Source organism: Oncorhynchus keta, chromosome 9, assembly GCF_023373465.1.
Source record: "Oncorhynchus keta strain PuntledgeMale-10-30-2019 chromosome 9, Oket_V2, whole genome shotgun sequence".
Taxonomy (NCBI): Eukaryota; Metazoa; Chordata; class Actinopteri; order Salmoniformes; family Salmonidae; genus Oncorhynchus; species Oncorhynchus keta.
The window spans coordinates 12,660,715-12,674,894 of record NC_068429.1 but is presented as its reverse complement, the minus strand read 5'-3'; the positions used below and the strand labels follow the sequence as shown (position 1 = coordinate 12,674,894).

Sequence of the window (14,180 nt, the reverse complement as noted above, 5' to 3'; positions counted from 1 at the left end):
GGAGTCGCTAGTGCGCGATGAGGCAAGGATATCCCTACCGGCCAAACCCTCCCTAACCCGGACGACGCTAGGCCAATTGTGCATCGCCCCATGGACCTCCCGGTCGCGGCCGGCTGAGACAGAGCCTGGGCTCGAACCCAGAGTCTCTGGTGGCACAGCTGGCACTGCGATCCGTATGGGCTATTTTATTTAAATGTATTAACCGGACTGAGAAAATCCCATAAGAATTAATAGTTTCATTGATTAGGGTAAGTGAATTCCCCATATTTTCCTGTCATAAAGTTAACAAATATTGCCCCAACTATCACATTTGAAGGTAAGACCCGGATGCAGACAATGTCAAAGTAACAAGTTTATTAATTTGAACAAAGGTACAGGATGGCAGACAGGCTCAGAGTCAGGTCAGGCAGAGGTCGGTAATCCAGAGTAGAAGGGCAAAGGTACAGGATGGCAAGCAGGCTCAGAGTCAGGTCAGGCAGAGGTCGGTAATCCAGAGTAGAGGGGCAAAGGTACAGGATGGCAAGCAGGCTCAGAGTCAGGTCAGGCAGAGGTTGGTAATCCAGAGTAGAGGGGCAAAGGTACAGGATGGCAAGCAGGCTCAGAGTCAGGTCAGGCAGAGGTTGGTAATCCAGAGTAGAGGGGCAAAGGTACAAGACGGCAGACAGGCTCAGAGTCAGGACAGGCAGAGGTTGGTAATCCAGTAAAGTGGGGTAAGGCACAAAACAGCAGGCATGCTCAGGGTCAGGTGAGGCAGAATGGTCAAAACCAGGAAAACTAAAAAACAGGCACTATAGATAGGACAGGAGCAAGGGGGAAAATGCTGGTAGGTATGAATGAACAAAACGAACTGGCAGCGCACAAACAGAGAACACAGGTATAAATACACGGGATAATGGGGAAGCTGGACGACACCTGGATGGGGGTGGAGACAATCACAAAGACCTGTGAAACAGATCAGGGTGTGACACTCTAAACTCACTTTTCGAATGACGAATGGCCCCACACACTGCGCTTCGGTAGTTTTCCGTTACCCCCGCAATTTCCATGCTGATAACAGGTTTCAAAGCTGCCATCAAAGCAGACGTACACATTCAATCAGTATACTCACATACCCAAGCTGTGTTCAAATGCAGATACTAATATACTATATAATACATGCTTAATGAGTATATACTTCATACTATATACTATTAGTTCATTTTATTATATTGCAACCAAATGGTAACCTTGATGTTGAGCTTTGCATGTGTACCAAAAGTTGATGCTGTTGCTATGCGGCCTCTTGCTAGCTTGTTAGAATAACAAATAATAGTTAGACATTTACTACTTTGTGTGCTTTGGAAATGCAGACTGTTTAGAGCACACACTGCCCTCTCTGGCCAAAGAGCAGGGTTGATCCAAGCTCTCTGACTTCACAAAGGCAGTCAAGCACCCAAGCTAACTTGCCAAAGTTGGCTAGCTTGCTTGCTACTTCCAGACACAAATAAGAGAACACATCCTCACTTTGACCATTTACCCACCCTAGCAGAGCTGGTTAGGCTTTTTTCATGTTATATACCATTTAGATAAGCTAAGAATGATGTGAATACTGATGTCAATAAACGTTGGATAACATAGCTAATATACTGACAAGTTCGATATATTAGTAGCCAACTAACGTTAGGTAGCTAGCTAACAGTTATTACCGGTACATACTGCTGTAATGATATGCTATGCGGTTCATAGTGTAACTAAAAAATTACCATAATTAGTTAAAGCAAAGAATTTGTATCCACTCTCGCATATTTCCAGTCAGGAGGGAGATGCTGCCCAATTTTATCCATGGTTGGATTTTTTCATATTCAAGCCAAATGGGTAGAATATCTTTGTGCTTCCTTTCCTATGGTTTTGCTATAGTTGACCTCTTCCTGACCGTGGCCAAAGAGTTTAGATTTACTCATTCACCGCTCTAATATATGCCAATTAAACTATTTTCTAGGGTAGTGATACCCACTTCCCTGGAGAGTAGTTATGGTATGTGCCTAATTGGTAATGGTTTTAATACCTTGTAATCTAACAAATTCTGGAACATCTGCCAATTTACTACTGGAGAATATGTGTTCCTTTATTCGATCACACAGTGCAGCTAGTCGTGCTGATAGCGTCCATCGTGCGTCCATAATATAAATCTCTGGTCAATACACACACCCAGGAAACTAAAACAAACACAAAACAAACAGTATTTGGTTAGGAACGTCTACCTTTCTTATCATTTGAAAATAGTATTTCTCCTCCATCAAAATGTTTTTTTTTGCACTATGTAATTATAAATCTTGTATCCACAAGGTAAACCCTACATTTCCGTGTAGGGTTTACATTTATAGCTGGTTTCCCAATCATAACCAACTGTTTTACAAATACACTGATTAATACATTTGATTTTACAATGTTTATATACATATTCTTTCACACATTATTTTCCTTTAAATTTGTCTATATTTTTTTATCTGCAGGAATATGTTTTATATCTCAGGATTGTGCCCTGGGATCACATAACTCGTAACCGTGTCATATCATCCCATGGCTGCTTCTCTGTTTCAACAGAGAAACACAACCACGTCGCTAACCAGGATACTTCTGCTTGAAAGAAAGATCCCAATCTGAGATGTCCCCTGCTCCTACAGGGTCACCCTGCTTCAACAGGATGGGTGCCCTAGAATTACTCCTATTCAGAAATAACTCTGCTACAACAAAGTTTCTAACTAGGGGTGTCTTTGCTTCAACAAAGACAATGTGCACAACCTGTTCTTAGAACACGATTTCCTATGATGTATAAAATAAAATAAGTCCCACCTTGAATTTATCTTATGTGTCTGGAATGACGAATCCACTCACCGACACTCCCGGCAGGTCTGAGGTGGATCCCCCTCTGCTCCATTTTAGTCGGAGTGTTTGGTACCCTGAGCCATGTCTAACGGAGCCCCTGTGCGCGGTTTAACCTCCGTCTCCTGGGAGCAATCAGCAAGCGGAGTTAGCATCCCACAGCTGTCACCAGTTTGTCATGGAATATCTAATCAAAGGGAAGAGAGACTGCAGATTCTTTCAAACAACACTTTATCATAAGATTTGCAAAAATGGAGAATCAACCTCCCACTCAACAGTGCATAGTTGAAAAGCTCCACGAACAGTGCCGGTTCCATGCTTTTATAGAGAAAATACATACAACCCCTTTCTGTATATGTGGCAGTCAGTAGATAGTGTGGAAAAGGTCATTTGTTGTCTGTGTAAACTCAAGATAGCACAAGGTTGATAGCCTGAGAGCTCAACCGTCGAACTGCATTCACAACAACACTATATTATACTCCTTTCTGCAAGGTTCCATACATGTGACTTTCTGTTGATAGTAAACCCACAGGATTTTACATGCTGTTGTTGCACCCAAACATCTCTTAGCTGTAAGCCTAGTCTTATGACTATGTCACACCAAGACACGTTTGTATCAGGTTATAAAAAACACTAGCATATAACAAGAGACTGTTCTTTAAGCAGTAAAACACGGGATAGCATTTTCCGCGACAGTACTTCCAGATCACTGAAAGTCCACCTGATGTGGTGGAAGTTGTCGAACCAGATCAGAACGCCTTCGAGGACCCCCTTCAGGCACGGACTGACCAGGTAAAAATGATTATCTGCTGTAAATGTATGTTCTGGCCCTCCAAGAGATATGTAAGAAATTTATTTGTAATATGAAATATAATTGTATTTATTCCTGTTATCAGTCAAGGTGAGACTGAACATCGACAAGGCGCAGGAGAAACAGAAGGAGAACTACCGGAGCAGAATCAAGAAGGGGACCAAGTGCTACGACATTCTGGCAAATTACTTGGTTTGGAAGTGGATGAAAGGAAGGTGAGACCTGGGAAACCTCGCTGCTCTTTCACCTCCTCGCTGAGGTCACCATCTGTTAAAGTTAATATTAAAAAATCTCAGATAATAACTATTTGCATTTGCACACAAAATAAGTTAGTTTTAGTTTCCCTAACACTGATATGGTTCTCTGTCTTCCTAGGGTTACCTCAGTGGAAGCAACTGAAAACACTGACACCCTACACTTCAGTGAATCTCAAAGTATGTTAAGCTTTGGTTGACATTTGAGAAAGCAAGAAATTGTAGCTATGCTGAGCTTACAAAAATGTACCTCTTCAATGAACCTATCCACATGACTTTAGGACTAGCAACTGTCAAATCAAATTGTATTTGTCGCATGCTCCAAATTCAACAGCTGTAGGTAGACCTTACCATGAAATGCTTACTTACAAGCCCTTAACCGATAATGCAGTTCAAGAAATAGAGTTAATAAAATATTTACTAAATAAACTAAAGTACATTTTTTAAATTAAATTAAAAAGCAACTCAAGGAAATTACATAACAATAATGAGGCTGTAAACAGGGGGTACCGATACCGAGTCAATGTGCGGGGGTACAGGTTATAGTCGAGGTAATTTGTAAAGTAGGAGTAATCCCATCCACCAGAACCAGTGAATTCGGTTCAGTCTGGTTCTCTGTGCTCTGAGTCAAAGGGGGACCAGCAAGAGGTAGGCTGCACCTTCCAAATGTGTTGAAAAGTACATACAGTTGAAGTCGGAAGTTTACATACACCTTAGCTAAATAAATTTAAACTCAGTTTTTCACAATCCTTGACATTTAATCCTTGTAAAAAAAATCCCTGTTTTAGGTAAATTAGGATCACCACTTTATTTTAAGAATGTGAAATGTCATAATAATAGTAGAGAGAATTATTTATTTCCAGTTTTATTTCTTTCATCACATTCCCAGTGGGTCAGAAGTTTACATGCACTCAATTAGTATTTGGTAGCATTACCTTTAAATTGTTTAACTTAGGTCAAATATTTCGGGTAGCCTTCCACAAGCTTCCCACAATAAATTGGGTGAATTCTGGCCTATTCCTCCTGACAGAGCTGGTGTAACTGAGTTAGGTTTGTAGGCCTCCTTGCTCGCACACGCTTTTTCAGTTCTGCCCACACATTTTCTATAGGATTGAGGTCAGGGCTTTGTGATGGCCACTCCAATACCTTGACCCTGTTGTCCTTAAGCCACTTTGCCACAACTTTGGAAGTATGTTTGGGGTCATTGTCCATTTGGAAGACCCATTTGCAACCAAGCTTTAACTTCCTGACTGATGTCTTGAGATGTTGCTTCAATATATGCACGTAATTGTCCTTCCTCATGATGCCATCTATTTTGTGAAGTGCACCAGTCCCTCCTGCAGCAAAGCACCCCCACAACAAGATGCTTCCTCCCCCGTGCTTCACGGTTGGGATGGTGTTCTTCAGCTTGCAAGCCTCCCCATTTTTCCTCCAAACATAACAATGGTCATTATGGCCAAACAGTTATATTTTTGTTTCATCAGAACAGAGGACATTTCTCCATAAAGTACAATCTTTGTCCCCTTGTGCAGTTGCAAACCGTAGTCTGGCTTTTTATGGCTGTTTTGGAGCAGTGGCTTCTTCCTTGCTAAGCGGCCTTTCAGGTTATGTCAATATAGGACTCGTTTTACTGTGGATATAGATACTTTTGTACCTATTTCCTCGTGCATCTTCACAAGGTCCTATGCTGTTGTTCTGGGATTGATTTCCACTTTTCGCACCAAAGTACGTTCATCTCTGAGACAGAACACATCTCCTTCCTGAGAGGTTTGACGGCTGCATGGTCCCATGGTACCTTCAGGCGTTTGGAAATTGCTCCCAAGGATGAACCAGACTTTTGGAGGTCTCCAATTTATTTTCTGAGGTCTTGGCTGATTTCTTTTGATTTTCCCATGATGTCATGCAAAGAGGCACTGAGTTTTAAGGTAGGCCTTGAAATACATCCACATGTACACCTCCAATTGACACAAATTAAGTATTTTTGTTAAACAGAAAACCCAAACATATGGCAGCAGATCCACAAGGTATGCCATGAGAGGTGACTGTATAGTTCCCTTAAGGAAAAGCACCTTTAGTAAATCCGCTTTCTCTGTGAGAGCTTCCCATGTCTGGAATACACTGCCATCAGACACACATAACTGCACCACATATCACATTTTCACAAAATGCATGAAGACATGGCTAAAGGTCGATCAGAATTGTGAACATAATCCCCAGCTCTGTTTTGTCGCTTTCCATGTTATCTGTTGTCTGTACCATATAAGGTGTGGAAACACTTTGTTGCTTTTATGAATTTTGTCTTGCGACTTTTTGTTCTATGTTGCTCTGTCTCGCGTGTCCTATGTTGCTCTGCGTGTGGTCACTGCTCAATGATTGTCTATATTGTAATTGTTTTTAATAACCTGCCCAGGGACTGCGGTTGAAAATTAGCCGGCTGGCTAAAACCGGCACTTTTAATGAAACGTTGATTAAAGTGCACTGTCCCTGTAAAAATAAACTCAAACTCAATTAGCCTATCAGAAGCTTCTAAAGCCATGACATAATTTTCTGGAATTTTCCAAGCTGTTTAAAGGCAGTGTCAACTTAGTGTATGTAAACCCACTGGAATTGTGATGCAGTGAATTATAAGTGAAATTATCTGTCTGTAAACAATTGTTGGAAATATTACTTGTGTCATGCACATCCTAACTGACTTGCCAAAAATATACTTTGTTAACAAGACATTTGTGGAGTGGTTGAAAAAACAAGTTTTAATGACTCCAACCTAAGTGTATGTAAACTTCCGTCTTCAACTGTATCTCCCTTTTATAACACTGTACTAATCCATCAAATTTTCTCACTGTAAAGTGTAACCTGTGTGTTTGCTTGTTTACGTCCCTGTCTCCTACCCTGTCCCCTTTAACTCTGCTCCTGTTCTCCAGGACCTAGGGGTTCTGCCCATCACCCAGATGTGGATCCACCTGTTTCAGCAAGGAGTGACAAACTTTCATCACGTTAAGAGTCCATGTTAACACAAAAACGAACTCAACCCCAACGGTTCGTTGCACCGTGACGGGCTTCATCCATTACCGTCGGTTACATGGTTATACTGTATACTGGTTATACTATGCAAGCCCTAATGGATAGGTGAAATATTGTGGAAATTCTAACTGACCGTTGGTTTCATGTATTGGCTCACTCAGGAAAGGAGACAAAGAAAGTAAATGACGTAAGTATTGTGATTGGGGAAGACTCCTTGGCATTTCTAAAACCATTGAAGAGAATGCTGCTATTTGAAGACTTTCTGATATAAATGCTAAAGTCTCCTTCGCGTCAATGAACTCATGGCTTAACTGTGAGAGAACCTCCACACAGTTTACAGAGTTGGTTTTTTAATAATCCAAATACATGGCAACAAACACTTTTTAGAGTGCTAAATAAAGAATAGTGTTCTTCTGGTCCCCCAAAAATATCTATATTTGCACACAGTGCAACACTATAGCAATGCAATCCATCATAATCGCATTGACCCAATGGACTCAGCGAAAAAAATTAACTATGAGTTTCTAGTAATTAATAATTGGGTGAAACAACAGACTTGTTCAGTCCTATGATTAAGTCCCAAATGGCACCCCAATCCCTATGTAGTTGCCTACCTTTGACCAGAGCCCTTAGGCCAAAGGAAGTGCACTATATTTGGAATATGGTACCATCAGGGACAGAATCTATGAACCAAGAGAAAGGGAAGAGCATTGAGTATTGATTAAGTCCAATTATGAGTTTCATAACAAGAAATGTAAATGCTGAGTCATCTTTTTCTCTCTTCAACACAGAACCTCTCCCCCACCTTCCTTTCTCATTTCTCTGTCTGTCAGTCTTAATATGAACCCACACTGGATGGTTTCTCTACCTCCACCCACTTCTCTCCCTCTCCATCTATTACCTTTTCGCTCTCCATCCTCTCTGTCTCTCTCACTCATCCCAACCTAACACACTTCCCCTCCCTCTCTTTCGCCCCCTCCCTCTCTTTCCCCCCCCCCTCTCTATCCCTTCCTCTCTCTATCACTACCTCTCTTTCGCTATCCCTCCCTCTCTCTATCCCTCCCTCTCTCCCTATTCATTGCCCTGACTACTGGTTTCTCATTCTAACATAGCACAGTGTATATAATATGAACATGTGTCCTGATTATTACCACAATATATTTTGATTCCTACCCCCATGTATCCATATTCCGACCCACATGTATCCTGCTTCCTACCCCCGTGTATCCTGATTCCTACCCACAAATTGTACCCCCATGTATCTTTATTCCTACCCCCATGTATCCTGAATACTACCCCCATGTATCCTGAATACTACCCTCATGTATCCATATTCCGACCCCCATGTATTCTGCCTCCTACCCCCATGTATCCTGAATCCTACCCCCATGTATCCTGCTTCCTACCCCCATGTATCCCGATACCTACTCTCATGTATCTTGATTCCTACACTCATATATCCTGATTCCTACTCCATGTATCCTGATTCATATCCCCATGTATCCTGAATCCTACCCCCATGTATCCTGATTCCTACTCCCATGTCTCTTGATTCCTACCCCCATGTATCTTGATTCCCCCCCTATCTCTAACCCTGCTTTTTTTCTCCATCCATCCATTTCTCCACCCATTCTCTTTTTTTCTCCATCCTTGCTTTCTCTCACTCTCTCTCTCTCTCTCTCTCTCGGCAGACAGCAATTGCTCTGTGTTGTTTATGTTGTGTACAGTTGGGGCTGGTATTGCTCTTCACCCGCACGCCCACAATAGCACCCTACCATATTCCTCTCCCCGGCAGCCACGATGTTGCCATGGCTCCAGGTTACAAAATGCTCTGTAATAAGTTTTAATAATATATATAATATGTATTTATTTTGAATATAATACAGTGTTTATTTATCAGAGTACAGCGCTGTGACTTCCAAGGTATCTTTGAAGCACCTTTTAAATGATTCAGTTATGTCGCTGGTGCATTTTTAAAATCAAGACTTTCAGGTAATTAAACCCTCAAGGGTTCTGTATAAAATGTTTTACGTGAGGTTAATGTCCCTTATTGGGCTTGAGGGACCAGTAGCACAGATATCAAAACATTTTAATCAAAGAATGTTTCAATGTGATTCCCAAATGGTTTTGTGACACCATCAGAGGAGAACGTCCTCTGGGCATTAGTTTATGAAAGCTTTGAAAATGACAAATCTAGGTTGGGGTAATATAATCCTTAGCCTAACAGAAATATGCTGGGAACAAGAAATAGTCAACATGGAACATCCCAAGTGTTATTGTTACTGGAGTAACCTGTTACAGACTAGAGAACATGAGGTCCACATCTTCAACCTGATGTAACCTGTTACAGACTAGAGAACACGAGGTCCACATCTTCAACCTGATGTAACCTGTTACAGGCTAGTGAACATAAGGTCCACATCTTCAACCTGATGTAACCTGTTACAGACTAGAGAACACGAGGTCCACACCTTCAACCTGATGTAACCTGTAGCAGACTAGAGAACATAAGGTCCACATCTTCACCCTGATGTAACCTGTTACAGACTAGAGAACACGAGGACCTCGTCTTCACCCTGATGTAACCTGTTACAGACTAGAGAACATGAGGTCCACATCTTCACCCTGATGTAACCTGTTACAGACTGGAAAACACGAGGACCTCGTCTTCACCCTGATGTAACCTGTTACAGACTAGAGAACATGAGGTCCACATCTTCACCCTGATGTAACCTGTTACAGACTAGAGAACATGAGGTCCACATCTTCACCCTGAGAACCTGTTATAGAGAACACGAGGTCCACATCTTCACCCCTGTTACAGACTGATGTCTTCAACCTGTTACAGACTAGAGAACATGAGGTCCACATCTTCACCCTGATGTAACCTGTTACAGACTGGAGAACATGAGGTCCACATCTTCACCCTGATGTAACCTGTTACAGACTAGAGAACATGAGGTCCACATCTTCACCCTGATGTAACCTGTTACAGACTGGAGAACATGAGGTCCACATCTTCACCCTGATGTAACCTGTTACAGACTAGAGAACAGGAGGACCTCGTCTTCACCCTGATGTAACCTGTTACAGACTGGAGAACATGAGGTCCACATCTTCACCCTGATGTAACCTGTTACAGACTAGAGAACATGAGGTCCACATCTTCAACCTGATGTAACCTGTTACAGACTAGAGAACATGAGGACCTCGTCTTCACCCTGATGTAACCTGTTACTGACTGGAAAACACGAGAACCTCGTCTTCAACCTGATGTAACCTGTTACAGACTGGAAAACACGAGGACCTCGTCTTCACCCTGATGTAACCTGTTACAGACTAGAAAACATGAGGTCCACATCTTCACCCTGATGTAACCTGTTACAGACTAGAAAACACGAGGACCTCGTCTTCAACCTGATTCTATGCTGCCCCTTTTCTTATATCTAGAGTACCAGTCAAAAGTTTGGACACACCTACTCATTCAAGGGTTTTTCTTTCTTTTAATAATTTTATACATTGTAGAATAATAGTGAAGACATCAAAACTATGAAATAACATATATGGAATCATGTAGTAACCATAAAGTGTTTAACAAATCAAAATATATTTTGCATTTGAGATTCTTCAAAATAGTCACCCTTTGCCTGATGACAGCTTTGCACACTCTTGGCATTCTCTCAACCAGCTTCATGAGGAATGCTTTTCCAAGAGTCTTGAAGTAGTTCCCACATATGCTGAGAACATCTTGGCTGCTTTTCCTTCACTCTGCGGTACAACTCATCCCAACCCATCTCAATTGGGTTGAGGTTGGATGATTGTGGAGGTCAGGTCATCTAATGAAGCACTCCATCACTCTCCTTCCCTTACACCTTTTGGAGGTGCGTTGGGTCATTGTCCTGTTGAAAAATACATGATAGTCCCACTAAGTGCAAACCAGATGGGATGGCATATTGCTGCAGAATGCTGTGGTAGCAATGCTGGTTAAGTGTGCCTTGAATTCTAAATAAATCACTGACAGTGTCACCAGCAAAGCACCTCCACACCATCTCACCTCCATGCTTCACGTTAGGAATCATACATGCGTAGATCATCCGTTCATCTACTCTGTGTCTCACAAAGACATGGCGGTTGGAACCGACAGATTTCCTTCGGTCTCATGTTCATTGCTCGTGTCCATTAGTAGTGGTTTCTTTGAAGCAATTTGACCAGGCCTGATTCACGCAGTCTCCTCTGAACAGTTGATGTTGAGATGTGTCTCTGTGAAGCATTTGGGCTGCAATAACTCTAATGAGTTTATCCTCTGCAGCAGAGGTAAGTAAGTCTGGATATTCCTTTCCTGTGGCGGTCCTCAGGAGAGCTAGTTTCATCATAGCGCTTGATGGATTTTGCTACTGCACTTGAAAAACTTTCAAAGTTTTCGAAATGTTCTGGATTGAAATAATGATGGACTGTCATTTCTCTTTGCTTATTTGAGCTGTTCTTGCCATTATATGTAGTTGGTCTTTTACCAAATAGGGCTATCTTCTGTATACCACCCCTACCTTATCACAACACAACTGATTGGCTCAAACGCATTAAGAAGGAAATAAATTCCATAAATGAACTTTTAACAAGGTATACCTGTTAATTGAAATGCATTCCAGGTGACTACCACATGAAGCTGGTTGAGAGAATGCCAAGAGTGTGCTATCATCAAGTCAAAGAATCTAAAATGTATTTTGATTTGAAGAACATAAAATGTATTTTGATTTGTTTAACACTTTTTTGGTTACTACATGATGCCATATGTGTTATTTCATAGTTTTGACATCTTCACTATTATTCTACAATGTAGAAAATAGTAAAAATAAAGAAAAACCCTTGAATGAGTAGGTGTGTCAAAACGTTTGACTGGTACTATATATATACATGCATTCTGAAAGTGTTACGAACCCTTCAGATTTCCACATTTTGTTACGTTACAGCCTTATTCTAAAATTGATTAAATACATGTTTTTCCTCATCATCCTACACACAATACCCCATAATGACAAAGTGGAAACGGGTTATTTGAGATGTTTCTACAACTTGATTGGAGTCTACCTGTGGTAAATTAAATGGATTGGACATGATTTGGAAAGGCACACATCTGTCTATATAAGGAACCACAGTTGACTCTACAGAGCAAAACCCAAGCCACGAGATCGAAGGAATTGTCCGTTGAGCTCCGAGACAGGATTATGTCGAGGCACAGATCTGGGGAAGGGTACCAAAACATTTCTGCAGCATTGAAGGTCCCGAAGAACACAATGGCCTCCATCATTCTTAAATGGAAGAAGTTTGGAACCACCAAGACTCTACCTAGACCTGGCCACCCGGCCAAACTTAGCAAGAACACAATGGTCACTCTGACAGAGTTCCTCTGTGGAGATGGGAGAACCTTCCAAAAGGACACACATCTCTGCAGCACTCCACTAATCAGGCCTTTATGGTAGAGTGGCCAGACGGAAGCCACTCCTCAGTAAAAGGCACATGACAGACCGCTTGTAGTTTGCCAAAGGTCATCTAAAGGACTCTCAGACCATGAGAAACAAGATTCTCTGATGTGATTAAACCAACATTGAACTCTTTGGCCTGAATGCCAAGCATCACTTCTGGAGGAAACCAGGCACTGCTCATCACCTTGCCAATCACATCCCTACGGTGAAGCATAGTGGTGGCAGCATCATGCTGTGGGGATGTTTTTCAGCAGCAGGGACTGAGAGACTTGTCAAGATTGAGGGAAAGATGAATGGAGCAAAGTACAGAGAGAACTTTGAAAACCTATTCCAGAGTGCTCAGGACCTCAGACTGGGGCGAAGGTTCACCTTCCAACAGAACAATGACCCTAAGCACACAGCCAAGACAACGCAGGAGTGGTTTCACAACAAGTCTCTGAATGTCCTTGAGTGGCCCAGCCAGAGCCTGGACTTGACCCGGATCGAACATCTCTGGAGAAACCTGAAAATAGCTGTGCAGCGACGCTCCACATCCAACCTGACAGAGCTTGAGAGGATCTGCAGAGAAGAAAGGGAGAAACTACCCAAATACAGGTGTGCCAAGCTTGTAGCGTCATACCCAAGAAGACTCGAGGCTGTAATCGCTGCCAAAGGTGCTTCAACAAAGTACTGAGTAAAGGGTCTGAATACTTATCTAAATGTGAAATATCAGTTGTTTTTTTATACATTTGCAAAAATGACAAAAATCGGTGTTTACTTTGTCATTGTGAGGTATTGTGTGTAGATTGATGAGGGAAAAAATGATTTAATCCATGCAATTTTGGGAATTTGGGAAATGTATGGGAATTTTGGAGATTCAGTGATTGAATGTCTCTGTCCTGTGCCATCACAGGTCCACCCAGATTAAGACGTACTCATGGGACAACGCCCAGGTAATCCTGGCGGGGAACAAGGCTGACATGGAGGAGGAGAGAGTGGTGTCAGTGGATAGTGGTCGAATGCTGGCCGAACAGCTTGGTGAGTGGACAACTTCGCTGTCAATCATATCCTCCTCAAATCAGTACTCTCAGAAAGGGACACACCCTGGCTGGAGAAATAGGTTTGACTCAAATATGTTGGGTAAGTGTCATGTTGATATCAGTGGATGATTTATTAGAATGTCCAAGCTGGCATGTCTAATTTTGTAGAAATGTAAGATTCAGTCTACCATCAAATACTACATTAAATTGATGCAAACTTTTAATGATAACATTACAAACTTTTTACTGGGTTATTTGAGAAGGGTCCAAAAAAAGTAATCTGAGTGTGCAAAAAAAGTGATCTGGAAGGTCCAAAAACCAAATCAGGAATTTCAAGAAAGGGATCTAGTACACATCCCAAAACCTAGTCCGGAAGTCTAAGGAAGTTATCCGGGGTTCAAGGAAGTTATCTGTGGTACTCCACCACATTTCCTGGTGGTGCAATTCCATAAAATGTTTTACATTTATTGAAAACAGTAACTCCCCTTAATGTACTCTGAGCATTTCATTACTTAAGGACCAAGATTTTATTTTCAAAATATCTTCTGAATTTTCCTAATTGTATTGTTGTTAATGGTTTTCATCAAACAGCGACGATAGGTTCAATATACTTTAGGTCACGCAAAAGTGTATGTGGTGTTTAGTTTTTATGATGCAGAATGATAATGGGTTTATGAGACAGCCTGAGCACACCTCTGCCATGTATTATTAATTAGAGCCTTCATTAGGCTCC

General features: G+C 41.7%; 1 protein-coding gene across 2 annotated transcripts in view; it reads left to right on the top strand.

Moving 5' to 3' along the window:
• Nucleotides 1-14,180, top strand: part of LOC118374479 (ras-related protein Rab-3C-like) — a 59,281-nt gene that overhangs the window by 41,114 nt on the left and 3,987 nt on the right. For both annotated transcript variants that reach the window (XM_035760901.2, XM_035760900.2), the window contains exon 4: nt 13,321-13,445. In XM_035760901.2, coding sequence (XP_035616794.1) covers nt 13,321-13,445 — 125 coding nt within the window. The remainder of the gene's footprint in view (nt 1-13,320; nt 13,446-14,180) is intronic.